Source organism: Gopherus evgoodei, chromosome 7, assembly GCF_007399415.2.
Source record: "Gopherus evgoodei ecotype Sinaloan lineage chromosome 7, rGopEvg1_v1.p, whole genome shotgun sequence".
NCBI lineage: Eukaryota > Metazoa > Chordata > Testudines > Testudinidae > Gopherus > Gopherus evgoodei.
In genome coordinates, this window is record NC_044328.1 from 84,516,021 (window position 1) to 84,534,021 (window position 18,001).

General features: G+C 40.2%; 1 protein-coding gene across 9 annotated transcripts in view; it reads right to left on the reverse strand.

Annotated features, from left to right (window-relative positions):
- Positions 1 to 18,001, reverse strand: part of DOCK3 (dedicator of cytokinesis 3) — a 612,097-nt gene that overhangs the window by 230,827 nt on the left and 363,269 nt on the right. For all 9 annotated transcript variants that reach the window (XM_030569027.1, XM_030569026.1, XM_030569028.1 and 6 more), the window contains exons 11-12: positions 12,049 to 12,109; positions 11,005 to 11,152 (exon numbers count right to left, since the gene is read on the reverse strand). In XM_030569027.1, the coding sequence (XP_030424887.1) occupies positions 11,005 to 11,152; positions 12,049 to 12,109 (209 nt within the window). The remainder of the gene's footprint in view (positions 1 to 11,004; positions 11,153 to 12,048; positions 12,110 to 18,001) is intronic.

Below are 18,001 nucleotides of genomic sequence, written 5' to 3' on the forward strand. Positions count from 1 at the left end.
TCTCCTTGTTTTAAGAACCCAAGGGATCTGGGTTCTTGGGGTCCCCAGGGAAGGTTTTGAGGGGACCAGAGGGTATCAGGCCATGGAAAATTCCTGATTGGTGGCAGCATATCAGACCTAAGCTGGTAATTAAGCTCAGGGAAACTCATGCTAGTACCCATATTTTGGACGCTAAGGTCCAGAACTGGGAAGGAATGCTATGACATCCAGTTTGACACGTACCCCATACCTAGCATAGATGAGCTAGTGGACCGTCTGGGTAATGCCTGGTACTTGACTACTCTAGACTTGACAAAGGGGTACTGGCAGATTCCCCTTGCGGAAGACGCAAAGGAAAAGACTGCGTTCTGTACACCAGAGGGTCTTTTTCAATATACTGTCCTCCCTTTTGGACTACATGGGGGCCCCAGCTACTTTCCAGCACCTTATGGATAAGCTATTACGCCCGCATAACAGTTATTCTGCTGCCTACTTGGACGATGTGGTCATTCATATCCCAGACTGGGAAAGTCACCTAGAGAAGGTGGAGACAGTCCTTGTTACCTTCAGGAGAGGTGGCCTTACAGCAAACCCTGCCAAGTGCGCTGTAGGGTTTACGGAGGCCAAATATCTTGGCTACATTGTGGGAAAAGGTCTGGTAAAACCCCAAGTGAACAAGTTGGAGGCCATCCAAAATTGGCCGCGACCATATCGCAAGAAACAAGTCTGGGCATTCCTAGGTGTAGTGGGATATTACCGATGATTTATCTCCCACTTTGCCACAAGGGCAAGCCCCCTGACAGACCTAGTGAAAGCCCATGGACCTGATCTGGTGAGGTGGTCTGATGCAGCAGAGGAAGCATTCACAGACCTACGGACTGCCCTCTGCAGTAACCCTGTCCTCATAGCCCCTGATTTCACCAAGGAATTTATCCTGCAGACAGATGCATCGGAAGTGGGGCTGGGGGCCGTTCTATCAGATGGTCGGGGAGGAGGAACACCCAGTTCTCTACCTCAGTAAGAAACTCCTTCCGAGGGAACAAAAATATGCAGTGGTGGAGAGGGAGTGCCTTGCCGTAAAATGGGCCATGGAAGCATTGCACTACTATTTGCTCGGGCGCAGATTTGTCCTCGTGACCGACCATGCCCCTCTCCAATGGATGCAGCGGAACAGGGAGAAGAGCACAAGGGTGACCAGGTGGTTCTTATCCCTCCAACCTTTCCAGTTCCAAGGAGCCGTCACGGCAACGCCGATGGCTTGTCACGTGTGCACTGTCTGGCTTCCGAAGCTACCCAACCCCTTGGTGTTGAGCAGGGGGGAGGGATATGTGACAGACCCAGGCCAGTGGGGTGCAGGAATCTGGTAGAGGGCAAATATACTGGGTCACTGGGTGAGTAGTTTTCTGTTCCCTGAGTGACCAGAGCAGGGTTTGCACTAGAGTAATCAGGAACTTGCTAGAACCAATTAAGGCAGACAGGCTGATTAGAACATCTGCAGCCAAACAAGGCAGGCTAATCAGCGCACCTGGGTTTTAAAAGGAGCTCTCTCCAGTCAGATGGGGAGGAGCCAGAGGAGAGGAAGTGCGTGTGAGGAGCTGGGAGCAAGAGACACAAGGAGGTGAGACTGAGAGGATGTGCTGTTGGAGGAATAAGGAGTACAAGCGTTATCAGACACCAGGAGGAAGGTCCTGTGGTGAGGATAAAGAAGGTGTTTGGAGGAGGCCTTGGGGAAGTAGCCCAGGGAGGTGTAGCTGTCAAACAGCTGTTACAAGAGGCACTATAGACAGCTGCAAATCCATAGGGCCCTGGGCTGGAAACCTGGAGTAGAGGGCGGGCCCGGGTTCCCCCCAAACCTCCCAAGTCCTGATCAGACACAGGAGGAGCTGATCCAGACTATGGGGGAGATCACTGAGGTGAGCAAATCTGCCAATAAGCGCAGGACCCACCAACGTAGAGGGTCACACCTCTTACTCTTAAAGAGGATCTCTGCAAAAAAAGGTAGAGGTACATAAGAGTGGCAGTGTAGGGAAGGCTGAACTGCTGTTATCCATGTTATTCTGAGGGTACAGGACTTTAGTTTACAGAGCTGAACTGTTCCTTTCACCAGCATTAAATTTACTTTTGAGAAAAAGAGTATTTTCTTTGTATTTTTTATATCAAGATACTACAGATTTGTATCTCTGCCCCATGTCAGTGTTGATATCTATTGTCTAAATAAAAGCTTCTCTTTGTATTGTGTGACACTGTACCAGTAAATTCAATAATTCAGCAGATTTCATACGGCCTACGCAGTACATTTAGAATTGTTCAATTTAGATACAATTTTAAAGCTTTCCCACCCACTGCATGATGAGCAAGAAACTCCTTTGCCATTTCTATTGCCCCAAGCTGTCCAGCAATAGCATAAGGAGAGAAAGTACTTTCTCAGAGAACACTCTTGGTCATTTTCTTTTTTATTGAATGAAAATAGATGTCTGTCCTGATATAGCTAGGAACTTCAAATCGACTTTACATTCTCTCATCCTTCAACGTGATAAATTGGATAGTGCTACAATCCTGGGTAACATTGGCTTCCATGAATGTGTCCAACTCCCTCTTGAATTGATTTTTTTTTTGGTTTAAATCTATTGCTGACTCTGGCAGCTTGTTCCATGCCAGCCATCATTTGTGTTAAGAAACCTGGCCCAAATTTCTTATACCATAGTTCCTCATTAATTTCATTCACTGACCTCTTGTTTTTGCAATTATATTTCTCTCAATCCATTCCTCTCCTTTCAAGATCCTGGAATCCTTTCACAGGTCCCTTTCTTCCTAAACTACTAAAGCCGAATCTAGCTGGCCTTTCTTTGCAATTCTTACTCCAGAACGTCAAATAAATTTGATCTTTAACATACCTTTGTATTCTAAGAAAGATCATCCCTATGATAAATGAACTGAATACCAGACAATATTTGCAACATGATACCATTTACATAACACAAGAATATGACTGCCAATTTATGCCTCTTTATTTACATCACAAGATTTTGTTTGCTTTCTCTGAAACAAGCAAACATTGAGCAGATGGTTTTAACATATTACTTACAAGCAGCCCCATGTTACTTGCCTACCCTGCATTCTGTATTGTGACTCGTTTTAGAAAAGCACATGCAAGTTAGAGCAGCCTTTAGCCTACTCTACCTTATGACAGAGGACCTGTTTAAGATAAACTGGCCCAAAACCTAGATATCAAAAAGGTGGCCTAAAGCCATTTTTGCACCAACCACTCTTTTAAGTTGCACCAACCACCCTTTTAAGTTGCACTTTTTGGCCAAAGCCAAGGATCTGATTCTAGCTGGTTAATTTTAGGCATCTAAGTTTGAAAATTTAGACCTAAATACATTCATCATTAATAAACTTTTCATAGTTTTCTTTGGGCATTTTACTAGTGATCAAATATATTTCTATTTAAATAAAAAGTCCTTCTTTGCAGTCCAAATTTCCTTTTTCATTGGTTGCTTCCATAGTAAATTCACAATGCTGAATGTTTCACACATAGCATTAGGCTATAATGTCAAACACTGTGGGGGCAGAAGTAAAATGAAGGCACTACCCAGTTGGGCAAATAGCAATAAAAGAGTGTTACAAGAGGAAAAGCATTTAGGCAATATACTTGCAACAAGAAAAAGGAATTTTAAAACCAAAAGGTTCTGTCAGATAAGGAAAAAGGGGAAGAGAGTAATAGGACTGTGGAAGAGAGGACAAAAAGGAAAACTGAAAGCAGGAATAAGAAAAAAGTGAGATTGGTTTAAGGAAGACGGAAAGGAAAACCAATGGAGATAAGGTAAAAGGAACAAAGAATTAAAGACAAAAAGGTCATATAGAAATATAAAAATACAGGCAACCAAGAAAAGTGAGATAAAAATGATTTATACAGTTAGATTTATTAGTTTTTACTTCATTTTAAAAAATAGTTTTATGGGTATATAATTAAAATGTATTATTAATAAAGTAAATCTTTTCATGGTTTATGTAATAAGCTTATAACTGTGGAATTATATCCTCTTTGCAAGGTTGTAATATAACTGTAGGATTAAGAAGCAGGAAAAACTGGATTGTGAAAGGAACAATCTTGTTCAGACATAAATCTTTAACAACAAGAAGTCAGGCTCTAAAAGAATGGTAAGATAAACTGAATTTTTGTACAACCATTCTGATTTGCACACCTGTAAAATCCCTGTTTAAATATTATATACCTTTCAGTCTTGTTTACATTTCCTATATTCTCCACCTAAAAAAGCTTATCTGGCCCAATGTTGAGTAGTTCAGTTATGGCAATTGTATGCTGTGAGGGTATGTCTACAGCAGACTTGGGCTCGCGGAGCTTGGGATAAGGGACTGTTTAACTGCAGTGTAGGCATTTGGGCTTGGACTGGAGCCTGAGCTCTGGGACACTCCCTCCTTGCAGGATTCGAGAGCCCAGACTCCAGTCCAAGCCTGAACATCTACACACGGCAATTAAACAGCCCCTTAGCCTGAGTCCCACAACCCCGAGTCAGCTGACACAGGCCAGACATGGTTATTTAATTGCAGTGTAGACATACCCTGAGACTAGCTAAAGCTGTCAGGCTCCATCCAAACCAGAAGCATGAAACAAACTTTTGCTCTACTCAGGCCACAGTTCCTTCCCCTGTGTCTATGCACACTTCTCCCCTGGCTGCAAAGGGGAAGCGTTCTCCCACCCTCAGCCCCAGACAACTCCTAAACATGTGAAGGCGTCCACATTAGATCTCAGTCCAAGCTGCTACTTTTGCCTCAAGGTTGTTTCCTACACCTACTTCCAGCACAAATTCACCTCTTTCACTCTTTAATCAAGGGTTACAAGAAATCCTTTATCACATAGTCTCTTCCCATTGTCCCACCCACACCTTCCTCTACATTGGGAGCACCACCCTGACTGCTGATATGAGGCCTTTAGACTGTTCTAACTTATGCTGAGGGGATCGGTCCATAATATGCCAGTTCCAGGACTGGGGAGTGCAATGGTGGCTGAGAACACTGCGAATCTTCCATAAAGGCATAAAGAGTATTGTTAAGCCTGAACTGTCTCGGAGTGGGGAAAAGGTCAAGATCCAGAAACAGAATACTGTTCTATTAAAAGGCTTGCAGGGTGTGTGTAACATAAGAATAAGGCAACATTCAATTAAATAAAAAGTAGGAAATTCAAAACCAATAAGGGAAAATGTTTTTTCATACAACATGTAGTTAAACGGTAGAATTTATCACTAGACAAAGTTGTTGAGACCAAGAAATCAGCAAAATGCAAAAAGCAATTAGATATTTATATGGATATCAAGAACATCCAGAGTTGTTGTTTTTAATGAAAATATAACTTTTGGAAGGGATATTAACTTTGTACTTCAGGGCTTAAGACAATCTCTAACTAACAGAAATCAGGATGAGACCTATATGTGGGTCAGATTATTCCACATATGCCTGCTGAAAGATTCTTATCTCTGGTTCTGACCAATTGTAAACTGAATACAGGACCAGATGGACTGCTTGACTAGATGGACTGCTAGAACGCAGAAATTTTATGTCTCTATGTGTGTTAAGATAAACTTAAAAGACCTGGAAGGATGCACTCAAAAGAGTAGTGATGGAGCAAAATAGGTTGACAAGCTCACTCGTTTCACTCTTTATATGCAATTAAAAAAAAAGAGAGGAATAAATAGATAATGAGATAAACACCTTTCACCTTTAGGTCACTGGACTGAATCCACCCCAAGTTGATAGTGACTGAAAGTTGGTACCATCTAGTGGCAACTGATAGCCTATAGTATTTGCAATGGATTGGTGGTGTCAGTCTAACTCCTAGCACACAGATATCCACATCATAAAATCTCCACCAAACTGGCCAGTTTGATAGTCTGGGCAGAGACATAAGAATGGTCAGGCTGGGTCAGTCCAAAGATCCATCTAGCCCAGTACCTGTTTTCCGACAGTGGTCAATGCCAGGTGCCCCAGAGGGAATGAACAGAACCGGTAATCATCATGTGATCCATCCCGTCGCCCATTCCCAGCCTCTGGCAAACAGAGACTAGGGACACCATCCCTGCCCATCCTGGCTAATAGCCATTGATGGACCCATCCTCCATGAATTTATCTAGTTCTTTTTTGAACCTTATTATAGTCTTGGCCTTCACAACATTCTCTGGCAAGGAGTTCCACAGGTTGACGATACACTGTGTGAAAAATTACTTCTTTTGTTTGTTTTAAACCTCCTGCCTATTAATTTCATTTGATGGCCCTTAATTATTGTGTTATGAGAAGGAGTAAATAAGACTTCCTTATTTACTTTCTCCACATCAGTCATGATTTTATAGACCTCAATCATATCCCCCCTCAGTAGTCTCTTTTCCAAGCTGAAAAGTCCCAGTCTTATTAATCTCTCATCATATGGCAGCTATTCCATACCCCTAATCATTTTTGTTGCCCTTTTCTGGACCTTTTCCAATTCCAATATATCTTTTTTGAGATGGCATGACCACATCTGCACATAGTATTCAAGATGTGAGCATATCATGGATTTATATAGAGGCTATATGATATTTTCTGTCTTATTATCTATACCTTTCTTAATGATTCCCAACATTCTATTAGCTTTTTTGACTGCCGCTGCACATTGATTGGATGTTTTCGGAGAACTATCCACAATGACTCCAAGATCTCTTTCTTGAGTGGTAACAGCTAATTTAGACCTCATCTTTTTATATGTATAGTTGGCATTATGTTTTCCAATGTGCAATACTTTGCATTTATCAACACTGAATTTCATCTACCATTTTATTGCCCAGTCATCTAGTTTTGAGAGATCCTTTTGTAGCTCTTCGCAGTCTGCCTGGGACGTAACTATCTTGAGTAGACCAAGAACCATATGACACTCTTGCCCCAGAATGGCCCCTTATGGCCAGGATTGAAGCCGGCTAGTGACCTTAAGGCCATGCAAATGTACATAGCCACTCTTCCTGATCCAGGTGCATATGGCTAAAGCAGCACCCAGAGTGCTTGTCTCCCAACAGCAGTTCTGTCTGATTCTGTACTCAATGGGGCAAAATAATTTACCCATCTCTCTCCATGGAAAAGTTAACTTTATGCACAACCTTCTGGCTGCCTGGTCCATTCAGGGAATTAATTGAAGCTGTAAAGCCGCAGTCTGAAGAGTGGGATGATGGTGGATGTGGAAACAACATATAGACAAGAATTGGCCATTCTGGGTATGCAAAAGTGGGAGCACGTGGTCATAGGTAGGGAGGATCTAGCTAGGTCTAGCATGTATTACTAGTACTTCACATAGGACTCTGAAAAGAAACCTATGGGAGCTCTGTTGAAGTACAGAAGTAGCTGGCTGTGTAGGGAAGTGCCTAACATGCTTTATCTGATCTATGGTTAAATAGAGGACTTCAGTTCCCAGCGTTGTCAATTCAACATCTTTCATAAGTAAAAAAATCAATTTAAAATTTAGAAAATAAATTAAATAATTGTGAAGTCTCAGGGATAATCTGTACCATGTTAAACAATGACATTTATGAGGGTTACTGCAATGTGAAAGGAATATAAATATCCTATAATATAGACTATATAAAATGTAAGTCAAAAGAAATAGCATAGACCACAAGAGAAATGACAACACTGGAGGCTATGACACATACTTCTAAGTACAGTACAAGCATCAATTCAATGACGGTATGCCAGCCTACATAGGGAGTAGAAAACAATAAAATCCACCAGTAAAATAGTGAGGATTCCATCAGGATACTACATCTGACCCTGCAACTTTTGCATTTTTTACTTCAATATTGTATAGTGCTTTAGAAAAAAAAAGCAAACAAACAAACAAAAAACAACCAAAGTCTCAATGTACATTTAGGATAAGGCTATTTTTAAACAGAGTGTACAATTCTGCATGTGAAATTTTAAATTCTAAATCCTGATACTTTAGAAGAGAAAGATAGAGCACTTCATCCTGTACTACTGGTGGTGCCTCTGCTAAATGAGGAAGAAGAAATTAGCATTCTCATCTTCAAATATAGCTTCCTTTTGGGATTCACAACTTTCTAATAGATACATAAACTGCTGATAGACTGAAAGGAAGGTATACAATTTAAAACATACAGTTATACTATGGTTCCTGAAGTTACATCATGCCATTATAAACACAGACAATGTTTTAGGGCCAGATTTTCAAAGCTATTTAGGTGTCTAAAGATGCAGGTAGGAGCCTAGTGGGATTTTTCAAAGCTGCCTAACTCCCGTTGGATGTATGAACCTAGGCACTTTTGAAAGTTCCAAGTGCCTAAGTTCCAAAGGGAGTTAGGCAGTTTTGAAAAATCCCACTAGGCTCCTATGTGGACCTTTAGGCATATAAATATCTTTAAAAATCTGGCCCTTAGTTACCGATACAGACGAATAGCCTTTTGTCCTGAAGTGGGCACAGTGCACAAGAACACGAAACTGAATCTAAACAAAAGGTATTTGAAAAGACATGCCTGACTGAAGGAGAAGTGCACCAATGACTGAATCTGCTTTAATGGAAGCTGACATGAGCTATTGCACATTTTATCATTTTCTGTTATTTAAAGAGGTGATGACTGTGAGAACTGATGAATATTTTCTCACTTGTTTCACAAGTTGTCCAGAAGAAATGTAATGTTTGCCAATTTTCATCATCCTTATTGGATGCTGTAGGACCATCAGCTGTTAAGAAGTACAAAAGCCTTACTTTGTTTGACACCTAAACCTCTGACTCAACACAATATCCATCCATCATTTCTCCTACAGCTAGTCTTAACAAAGCCCTTCAACAACAAATGCATGGTATAGCTTGTACAGACTGATAGTTCAAGTGGATTTAAATCCCACACAGATCTACTAAAGAATTCCAGAACGGCAAGCAAATCACTTCGAAAATAATCTGAATTTACAGCCATAATTCCCAAACGTAACATATATTTTAATCTCTATTAATGATCCTAAAACAAGAAAGCACCTTCAACCTTGAAAATCTGAGTATTTTACCTTTTTAAATTAAAAATATTTCAGACTGTAAACCTTTGAAAGCAACAGCTAAAATATTAATCCTTGTTATTGCAAAACAATCTCTTGGGGCGAAAGAACAGCTGGTGGTTGCTTTTAAGGCAATTAAACCTACCAGCATGTTTTCAAAAAGTCTGTCACTCAAACACCAGTATGGAACAGAATTTGAATACTGATGGGAATGTGCAGGTAGAAGAAAGTCTTGGGTCAGGTGTGTGTGGGTATTTATTCACTAATCTGATTAGCATCTTTCAAAGGATGAAGGTAAACTACTAGTGGACCTCCTGTACAAAGTGACAGTCTATGAACAATCCCAGCACACTGAGAAAATAACCGTCAATGTTCTCTATTTAATTAACCATCAGAAAGCAATACTGATCCAATAAAGCAGCCTCTGTGAGCAGTTGTGAATAGAAGCCAAACAGACAATTTCAGTTTAGCCTGGAAAATCTGACAGATTTATTTTAAGCAGGTCAAAGGCAGATGATGCCACTGAGGTTAAAGCTAGAAGTAAACTGCATATTAAAGGTTCAAAATAAGACTTCAATCTACAAACTTGACTGAAAAATAGAAATATGCTTGAACTTTTCATGCTTTTCCATCAGGAAAGTCTTCACTCATATTATGAATGACAGTCAATATTTCAGTCTTTAACCCAGTGGTTCCCTGGCTTTTACTTATATGCAATAGACTGATCTATGGGCTCCGTGGAAGCCCCCACAACCCTTTATGGCATGGCAGTATCTCTGCTTTTTTCTATCAATTCTCTCTCTTCCCGTCAATCTCCCTGTTTCCATGCTTTTTTTACCCTCTACATCTCCCTCCCTGCTTTTCTGCTTTCTATTTTTGTACATATTTGCTCTCTCATGTTTTGCTGCCTTTTCCTTGTCGCCCCCTCCTGCCTGTTTCACCTTTTCTGCAAAAGTGGGGGTGTACATCAGAAATCTGTAAGCCTGGACACATGCTCCTGAAGAGGTACTCTTTTGTGGGAGCAGAGACAAAGCTTCAGCTGATGATGTGCTTCTTAAAACTGTAGTCCGGTATGCATGAGTTGCTCCTATAGCTCTGTGCATTAGGAAACTGTACCAAGTGCAGGGAGGGAATGTAGTTTTTCAAGGAGATGCCAAATGATTTAGTCACAGCAGCACTTTTGCAGTGGACATTCAGAGTGGATCTATGGTCATGCAGCTTTCCCCACCTTTAAGCCTTACTGCTCCTTTCCTCTTCCCTGCACCCGCGTACCCAAACCTAGGCTTCTCTCTCCCCCACTTCTAGATTGCAGAATACTGCTCTAGCCATTCTTTAAGCTTTTAAAAGTTATGCTTAGTAGTACTGAGAGCAACATCAGTAAGAAACAGGAAAAAGGACAGTTTATGAATTCTCTCAAGTGATGTATATTCAAGGAATATTCCAAAATATGTCTTCTTTTCATGCAACCTGGCTGAAACATCATATCTTTAAAATGGAGCTGCATGTAGTTTTAGCATATCTCCTATAGGCTCACTAGCTGTCTTGCAACTGTAAGAAAAAGCAAGGACAAGTAGAAACTTCCCTGCTCATGCTCTCCCCCCCATCCCCAAGCTTGCTTCCCTATGAAAAGAAACATCTGAAAAGTGTGCTACAACGTTTATTCTTTAAAGAGCTCAGCATTAGCATCAGCCAGCTAAGTAAAATGGATTAGAAGGCTGGAGAATTCATCAGCGTAAGCATCATACACTTGCACATTTCTGCAAGAGATTTATTTAGATTATTTTTTTGTATGCATGAGAGCAGGTCATGCTAACCTGTCACAGAGAGGATCTCACAAAAAAATATAAATCCTTTACATGTAATTTATAGCTCAGTGCTGAATCTCTGGTTTGTGGCACATGTGTACTCATGTAGTATTAAGACACCTGACCTATACTAATTGCTCACACAATTTCTTTCTCCCTCTGGTGTGTTACTCACGTGTAAACTTTGAGAACAAAATCTTTTTCTTCCTTTAGTTCAGAGATTGATTGAAGTACATCCATGATGCTCAATACTGCACAGCCATAGGGGCGACGATAATGTAGATGGGAGGGGCCCTTTTTGGAATCATTCAGCAGCATGCGACCTGAAACAGACAGCTTTGTTAGAAATTAACATGCAGCTGCTCTCTCTGCTCCAATCTTTCTGTTCTCTCTATGTGAATGTGTACACATACATACAGTACAAACTACAGTATAGAGTTATCAATGTATTGTACAGGTATTCTAGACTGTCTATGTGCCTCTTTTCATATTCTTATATATATGAATTATGCTTTCAATTGTTACATAGAAACTTTTTAACTGGGACATTTCTGTAGACAGGCTATTATTTTGATTAAATTATTGTCCCACTAAGAGATGAGATTTTTAAACAGCTTTAAAAAACCAGAAATAAAATAGTATACTTGACACAAATACAAGAAACATTTATCCGGCCTCTTCTCAATTAAACCCCAATATCTTAATACCTTGGCACTGGTTAAATGCATCCCCATTAAGCAGGTTTTTTGCCAACAGTGTGTCTCAAAAAGCTGCCACAGCCATTTATGGTCATCGGGCACACAACAAAAAATAGTTCCTGTATTTATCCATCTGCAAATGATTTACTATTCTGAATGACCAGGTACACTGACATTAGGGTGACCAGATGTCCCATTTTTTGGGACTTTCCTACATCTTGTGTTCAAGGTTTAGAAGGGTGCACGATAAAACTGATAATCTTCTCTTTCCAAATGGGTATTTACCCAAGTCTTATGTTCCAGATCAAGAAAATCACTGTCTACCAATTACTAAAACGTATTAACACTTATCTATAATGCCATGATTTGAACTTGTGTTTCAACAAAGAGGTAGGGTCTGTGATGGAGCTTTCTAACTGGAAAAATTCATCACAGTGTTAATTCAGTATGAGATACGTTTTAAAAATACTTTTCATTTTGAGCTAATATAAAAAAAATTTACTTAGCAAACCATACTGTACCTATTCGAATTACATGTGCAACTATGTACAAGTCTCTCTTCATATCCTTGCTGCTGAGATCCTAACAAATTGAAAAAAAAAAAAAGTTAAAATAAATAACACAACACACTTTTGAACCTTAAAGCAGGTCTGCAAAATTACTCAAACAAACACATCCCACAAATAATAATAAAAAGTAATATTTTTCACTTATTTAACTTCTTCCATCTTTAAATCTGTTTTACAAAGGTGAGAAGGTTATGGATGAAGAAAAATAAGGCACAGATAGGTTATGTTTTGGCTAGCAGAGTTCTATAAAAGAAAAAATAAAAATCAACTGTCTACCTCGGTAAGTGAAACTATGTTGAAATTCTGTCAACAGTCATTTTCAAACATGTATTTAATCCTTTGATCCTAACACACCCTACTTGAGATGAAATCTATGAGCTGCAGCACTACACAATATTAGGAAATTAGACAGCTCTGCCGCACTGCTCCGCGCTGTCTGATGGCCACTTGCCATTTGCAGGGCATCTATGTGAAGTCCCATCCATGCATTCATGAGACATTACGTCTTGGTCCAAGACCCCTCTGCTGACACATCCTTTGGGGCTGCAGTTTTACATACAGCCATACTCTGCATCCTTATACTCTCCTTTCTTACTACTGCTTGTCAGATACCTACAGTGGAATACACATAGGAACCAACACTTGAAGAAGAAAGGGAAGCTACTTACCTCGTTGAAACTGGTGCTCTTCGAGATGTGTGGTCCCTATCTGTATTCCACTACCCACCCTCCTTCCTCCTACTTCAGATAATGACTGGATTCATGACAGAGAAGGAACTGGAGCAGTGGTCAGTCCACCCTACCCCTTATACTCTTAGTGCAAAGCATGAGGATGGCAGGGGCACAGGAGTGGATCAACAGACACTACTTGCAAGAATTCTCTCTCTTTCAGGCACATGGAGCACATGCATACCCACAATGGAATACACACAGGGATCAGCACTCAAAGAAGAAGAGAACAATGTCTAAGAGTCATTTAAATAGTTGTCATTCATAGAATATTTAGAAAATTATGAAGTTTTGGTTCTGTTACTATATTAAATATAAAAAAGTCATAGTAATACTAAACGGAGAAATACATACCTACAAACAGAAATTCTAAATGAAGTTGTAACTTAACTCATCTTTATTGTTCCTAGTAAGAGGAAATAGTCGTCTCACTTCATTTGAGACCCAAGATGAAAAAACCCCATGCATTTTACAATCACTAGACTTAATAAAATGAGAATAGGATGTTGTAGAGGCCTCAGTTCCCAATCTAAAAGCTATGAGAGCTTACGTCTGACCCTTAATGTTATTTTAATATAATAGCTGGGGATTCAAATTTTTCATGTTTTCTTTCCCTTTAATTAAACTATGACCTCCATCTTAGTGATGGTGGCATACTCCGAAATGTTTGAGTGAGAGAGTGTTACAGCATTATTAGGTTTGCTTATACAGTAACAAGGCTTGTTCTACTACTAAGTTTTGTAAAATATAAAAAACTCAACTTTGTTTCTCACTAGCAAATTTTCAAAATGAAAGCACTCATAAGTCAAATGACACTACAGCCATTGTGAAAAGAAAAGAAAACAATTTTTAGTACAGGTAAAAGTGGAGAATTCTGGTTTTGCAATTCTATAACTTAAAATCAATTTAGAGAATTAAAAAGGTTTTTTTTTGTTGAAAAGAAAATATGAATCCTACCTGTCACCTTGCATGGAAGATTTCTGTCCTATGTGATTTGAGAGAGGAAATCTCAAAAATTGAGGTTTCTGATAGCAATGCAGACAGTGAAATATAGAAGTACAGCTAAAATAAATGCATATGGACAGTTACACTTCTAACTACAGTAAAGATCATATTTTTTAAGCAAAGTTCTAAGAGAAAAATTCTGCCCTTTACATATGTGGCCATGCATGCTGAGTGCGGGGAGAGAGGGAAGGGGAAAATATCAACCAGAGCTGTGTTTCCAGCATTAGAACCACTCTGCTAGCACAGTGCAGGATGGCTGAAGGGGAGCTATAAACTGATGGGGATATCTTGCTACTTACTCCTTTGAAAAGAAATAGTGTATTTCCCTGGATAGTGCATGCTGCTTATTGTAAATATCATGCTGGAGACTGGTCACGCCTATTACTTTAAAGGCCAGAAGGGGACCGTTACAATCTAGTTTGACCTCCCAAACATTGTAGGCCACAACCTCACCCACCCACTTCTGTAATAGGCCCAAAACTCTGACTGAGTTACTGAAGTCCGCAAATCTTGATTTAAAGACTTCAAATTACACACAATCCATCGTTTACTCTGGTTTAAACCAGCAAGTGACTGATGCCCGCAGCTGCAAAGGAAGGCGAAATCCCGCAAGGGACTCTGCCAATCTGACCTGGGGAAAAATTCCTTCCCGACTTCAAATATGGTAATCGGTTATGCCCTGAGCACATGGGTGAGACCCACCAGCCAGATACCTGGGAAAAAATTCTCTGTAATAACTCAGAGCCCTCCCCAGCTGGTCTACCATCTCCAGCCAGTGAAGATATTTGCCAAGGCAATGGAGGTTGGGACATATGCCATTGTAGGCAATCATATCTTCCCCTCCATAAATTTATCAATCTTGGTCTTAGAACAAATTAGGTTTTTTGTCCCTGCTACTCCCCTTGGAAGGCTGTCACTTCTCTCATAGTTAGAAATCTTTGTCTAATTTCAAGCCTAAATTTATTGATGGCTAATTTATATCCATTTGTTTGGAGTTGCCTTTTTTTTTTAATTTTTTTTGGCCAACATTGACCTTTAACTTAAATAACTCATCTCCCTCCCTGGCATTTATCCCTCTGACGTATTTGCAAAGAGCAATCATATATCCATTTAGCCTTCATTTTGTTACGCTAAACAAGCCAAGTTCCTTAAGTCTCCTCTCATAAGGTAGATTCTCCATTCCTCTGATCACCCTAGTAGCCCTTCTCTGCATCTGTTCCAATTTGAATTCATCTTTCAAACATGGGAGATCAGAATTGCACACAGTATTCCAGATGCGTTACTAAATTTCATCCCATTTCTATTACTCCGGTTTTCAAAGTGGTCCAAATCTTCTTGTATGGTATTCTGTTTCTCCTTTGTATCAGCAGTACTTTCCAACTTTGTGTCATCTGCAAATTTTATTAGCGCACTCCCACTTTTTGTGCAAACATCAGTAATGAAAATGACCAATGTCTGAGGAACTCCACTAGTAATCTCCCTCCAGACTGACAGTTCAATTTTCATATTGATCCACTGTATCCTTTAACCAGTTCCTTACCTCTCCTTTAATCAGTTCTTTATCCATCATTTGATTCTCATGTTAATCCCAATCTTCTCCAACAGAACTAGTAATTTCCCACATGGAACTGTATCAAATGCTTTACTGAAATCCAGATAGACTAGATCTAGTGCATTTGCTTTGTCTAGAAAATCAGTTATCTCCTCAAAGAAAGAGATAAGGTTTGTATGATACGATCTACCTTTTGTAAAACTATGCTGTGTTTTATCCCAATCACCGTTTACCTCTATGTCATTAACTATTCTCTCTTTCAAAATTTCTCAAACCTTACATACAACTGAGGTCAAACTAATGGGCCTGCAGTTTCCTGGATCACTTTTTCTCCCCTTTCTTATATATAGGTACTATATTTGCAATTCTCCAGTCACAGGATATGATCCCTGAGTTTGCAGATTCATTAAAAAGCCTTGCTATTGGGCTTGCAAATTTCATGTGCCTGTTCCTTTAATATTCTCAGATGGAGATTATTTGGGTGCTCTGATCTGGTCCCATCAAGGTGTTTGAGTTTAGCTTCCACCTCAGATATGGTAATTTCTACTTCCATATTTTTAAGTGTTTTCCCTAGCTGGATGTAGTCTTCCTTGATGCATTCCTGACAGAAACTAGCAGTATAGTTTGTTCCCAAGTGAAGGACAATTGGTGGATTCTTTCCTGATCTCATTAGGATCCTCTTCAGCTTCAGGTCCACATCCCGTATCTTAGCTCCTGGCAGATAATACACCTTCTTGTTCTCTGGATCAGCTCAAGTGACAAGCCTGTCTGTTCTTAATAGGGAGTCCCCAGTCACATAGACCTACTTCTTCCCGGTGTTGATGTGATCTTCTGTCCATTCCCCTTCTGTTTTTTATTGGCTGCATGTCTTATCTTCTGTTCATTCCCTATCCTCCCAGAGCTCCAAACTCTGGCTATCTTCAGTGTCTCTTCCCCTCTTCTTATAGGGAACCAGTAGTTCTTCTCTTCTTCCTTGCTCTTCCATCTTCTGTTACTGCCTGACTCCTTCCTTCATTTTCCAACTCACTGAACCTGTTCCTCAGCTCTGTTTCACCTTTGGTAGCCATTCCTTTCCTCTGCTTTGCTCTCAGAGCCACAGGCTTTCACTGGTCACTCTCCTCATTCAACTGTCTACCCTCACAGTTCTCTGGTCCATCATGTATCCGCAAGTGTTTATGTTTCCCTTTAGCCTCCTGTCCCCTTCCCTTCATTATTCACTCAAATACTCTTCAAAACTCTTATCAGAGTTTCTAGCTGCATCTCCAAACCTTGGATCTTCTCTTCCATCAAACCATTCAGCCAGCACTTCATACAAACAAAGCACCTTTCAGATACCCACTCCAGAAGAATATACATCCTGCAGCTTCCACCTTCAGTCATCTTCACCATCTCTTTCATTTTTCAGTTCACTAGCAGGGCTGCTTCTGTAGGCTTACTTCCTAAGCTCCTGTCAAGAAGGAAAAACACCTCACAAAAATACCACCTCCTCCAAACTTCCTGTAGAAATTCCCACTCAAATTCCTGTTTCAGCTCTGTTTGCTAGCTTCTGTGCTGCCTCTGCTCTCTAGCTAGCAAATCATGCCTCTTTGGGGCTGAGGAGTGAAAGCTGCATAAAATTTTCCTAGTATTCTTTCTCTCCTGCTGCATAGGTAAGGGATAAGCTTTCTATGCTCTCTTTACTGTCTAGTGCACCAGTGCAGCATATGGCAAGATTTAGCCCTGTGTGTCTTGGAAAAAATGAAGCTCAATGATAAGAAGGGATTTTGTGCAGTTTTAATCTTCACAGCTATCATTAGCTCATCTTCAGCCGGTAAGGTTCTTCTATTTCCCAGTGTTCCGGGGATGCTTATCCTGCTAACGTCGTCTCATACCAGGATTAAAAATTATAGACCAACCCTAGTAAGAAGTGTTTGTCTGTTGTTTTTGTTCAGTAGTGCCTCATGCACACGGAGTATTTGTGAAAACAGAGTACAAATGTAAAAGCAAGTTAATTCACCATATTTTAAAATATTAAAATTATGGATAATTATTAGAATATTTACAGTACAGGCTTCCACGTTTTCACTTGTTAGAAGTACCACTGCTTAAATACTTTCTTTCCTTTGTAATTCTCCCTTTGAGAAAGTGAATGGTGACAAGCAAAGAAACTCAGAAACAGGCCAGGGACACACAACTGTAGTCAGTCTTCCTAGACAGTAAAGGGCATTTGAAAACATGCATGGTTCCTTAACAAACTCTTTACTTTTTGATGTGATCATAGAATCACAGAATCATAAAAGATTAGGGTTGGAAGAGACCTCAGGAGGGCACTGGTTCCAACCCCCTGCTCAACCGACTAAATCATCCCAGCCAGGGCTTTGTCAAGCCGAGCCTCAAAAACCTCTAAGGATTGAGATTCCACCACCTCCCTAGGTAACCCATTCCAATGCTTCACCACTCTCCTAGTGAAATAGTGTTTCCTAATATTCAGCCTAGACCTCCCTCACTGCAATTTGAGATGATTGCGCCTTGTTCTGTCATCTGCCACCACTGAGAACAGCCGAGCTCCATCCTCTTTGGAACCCCGCTTCAGGTAGCTGAAGGCTGCTATCAAATCCCTCCTTACTCTTCTCTTCTGCAG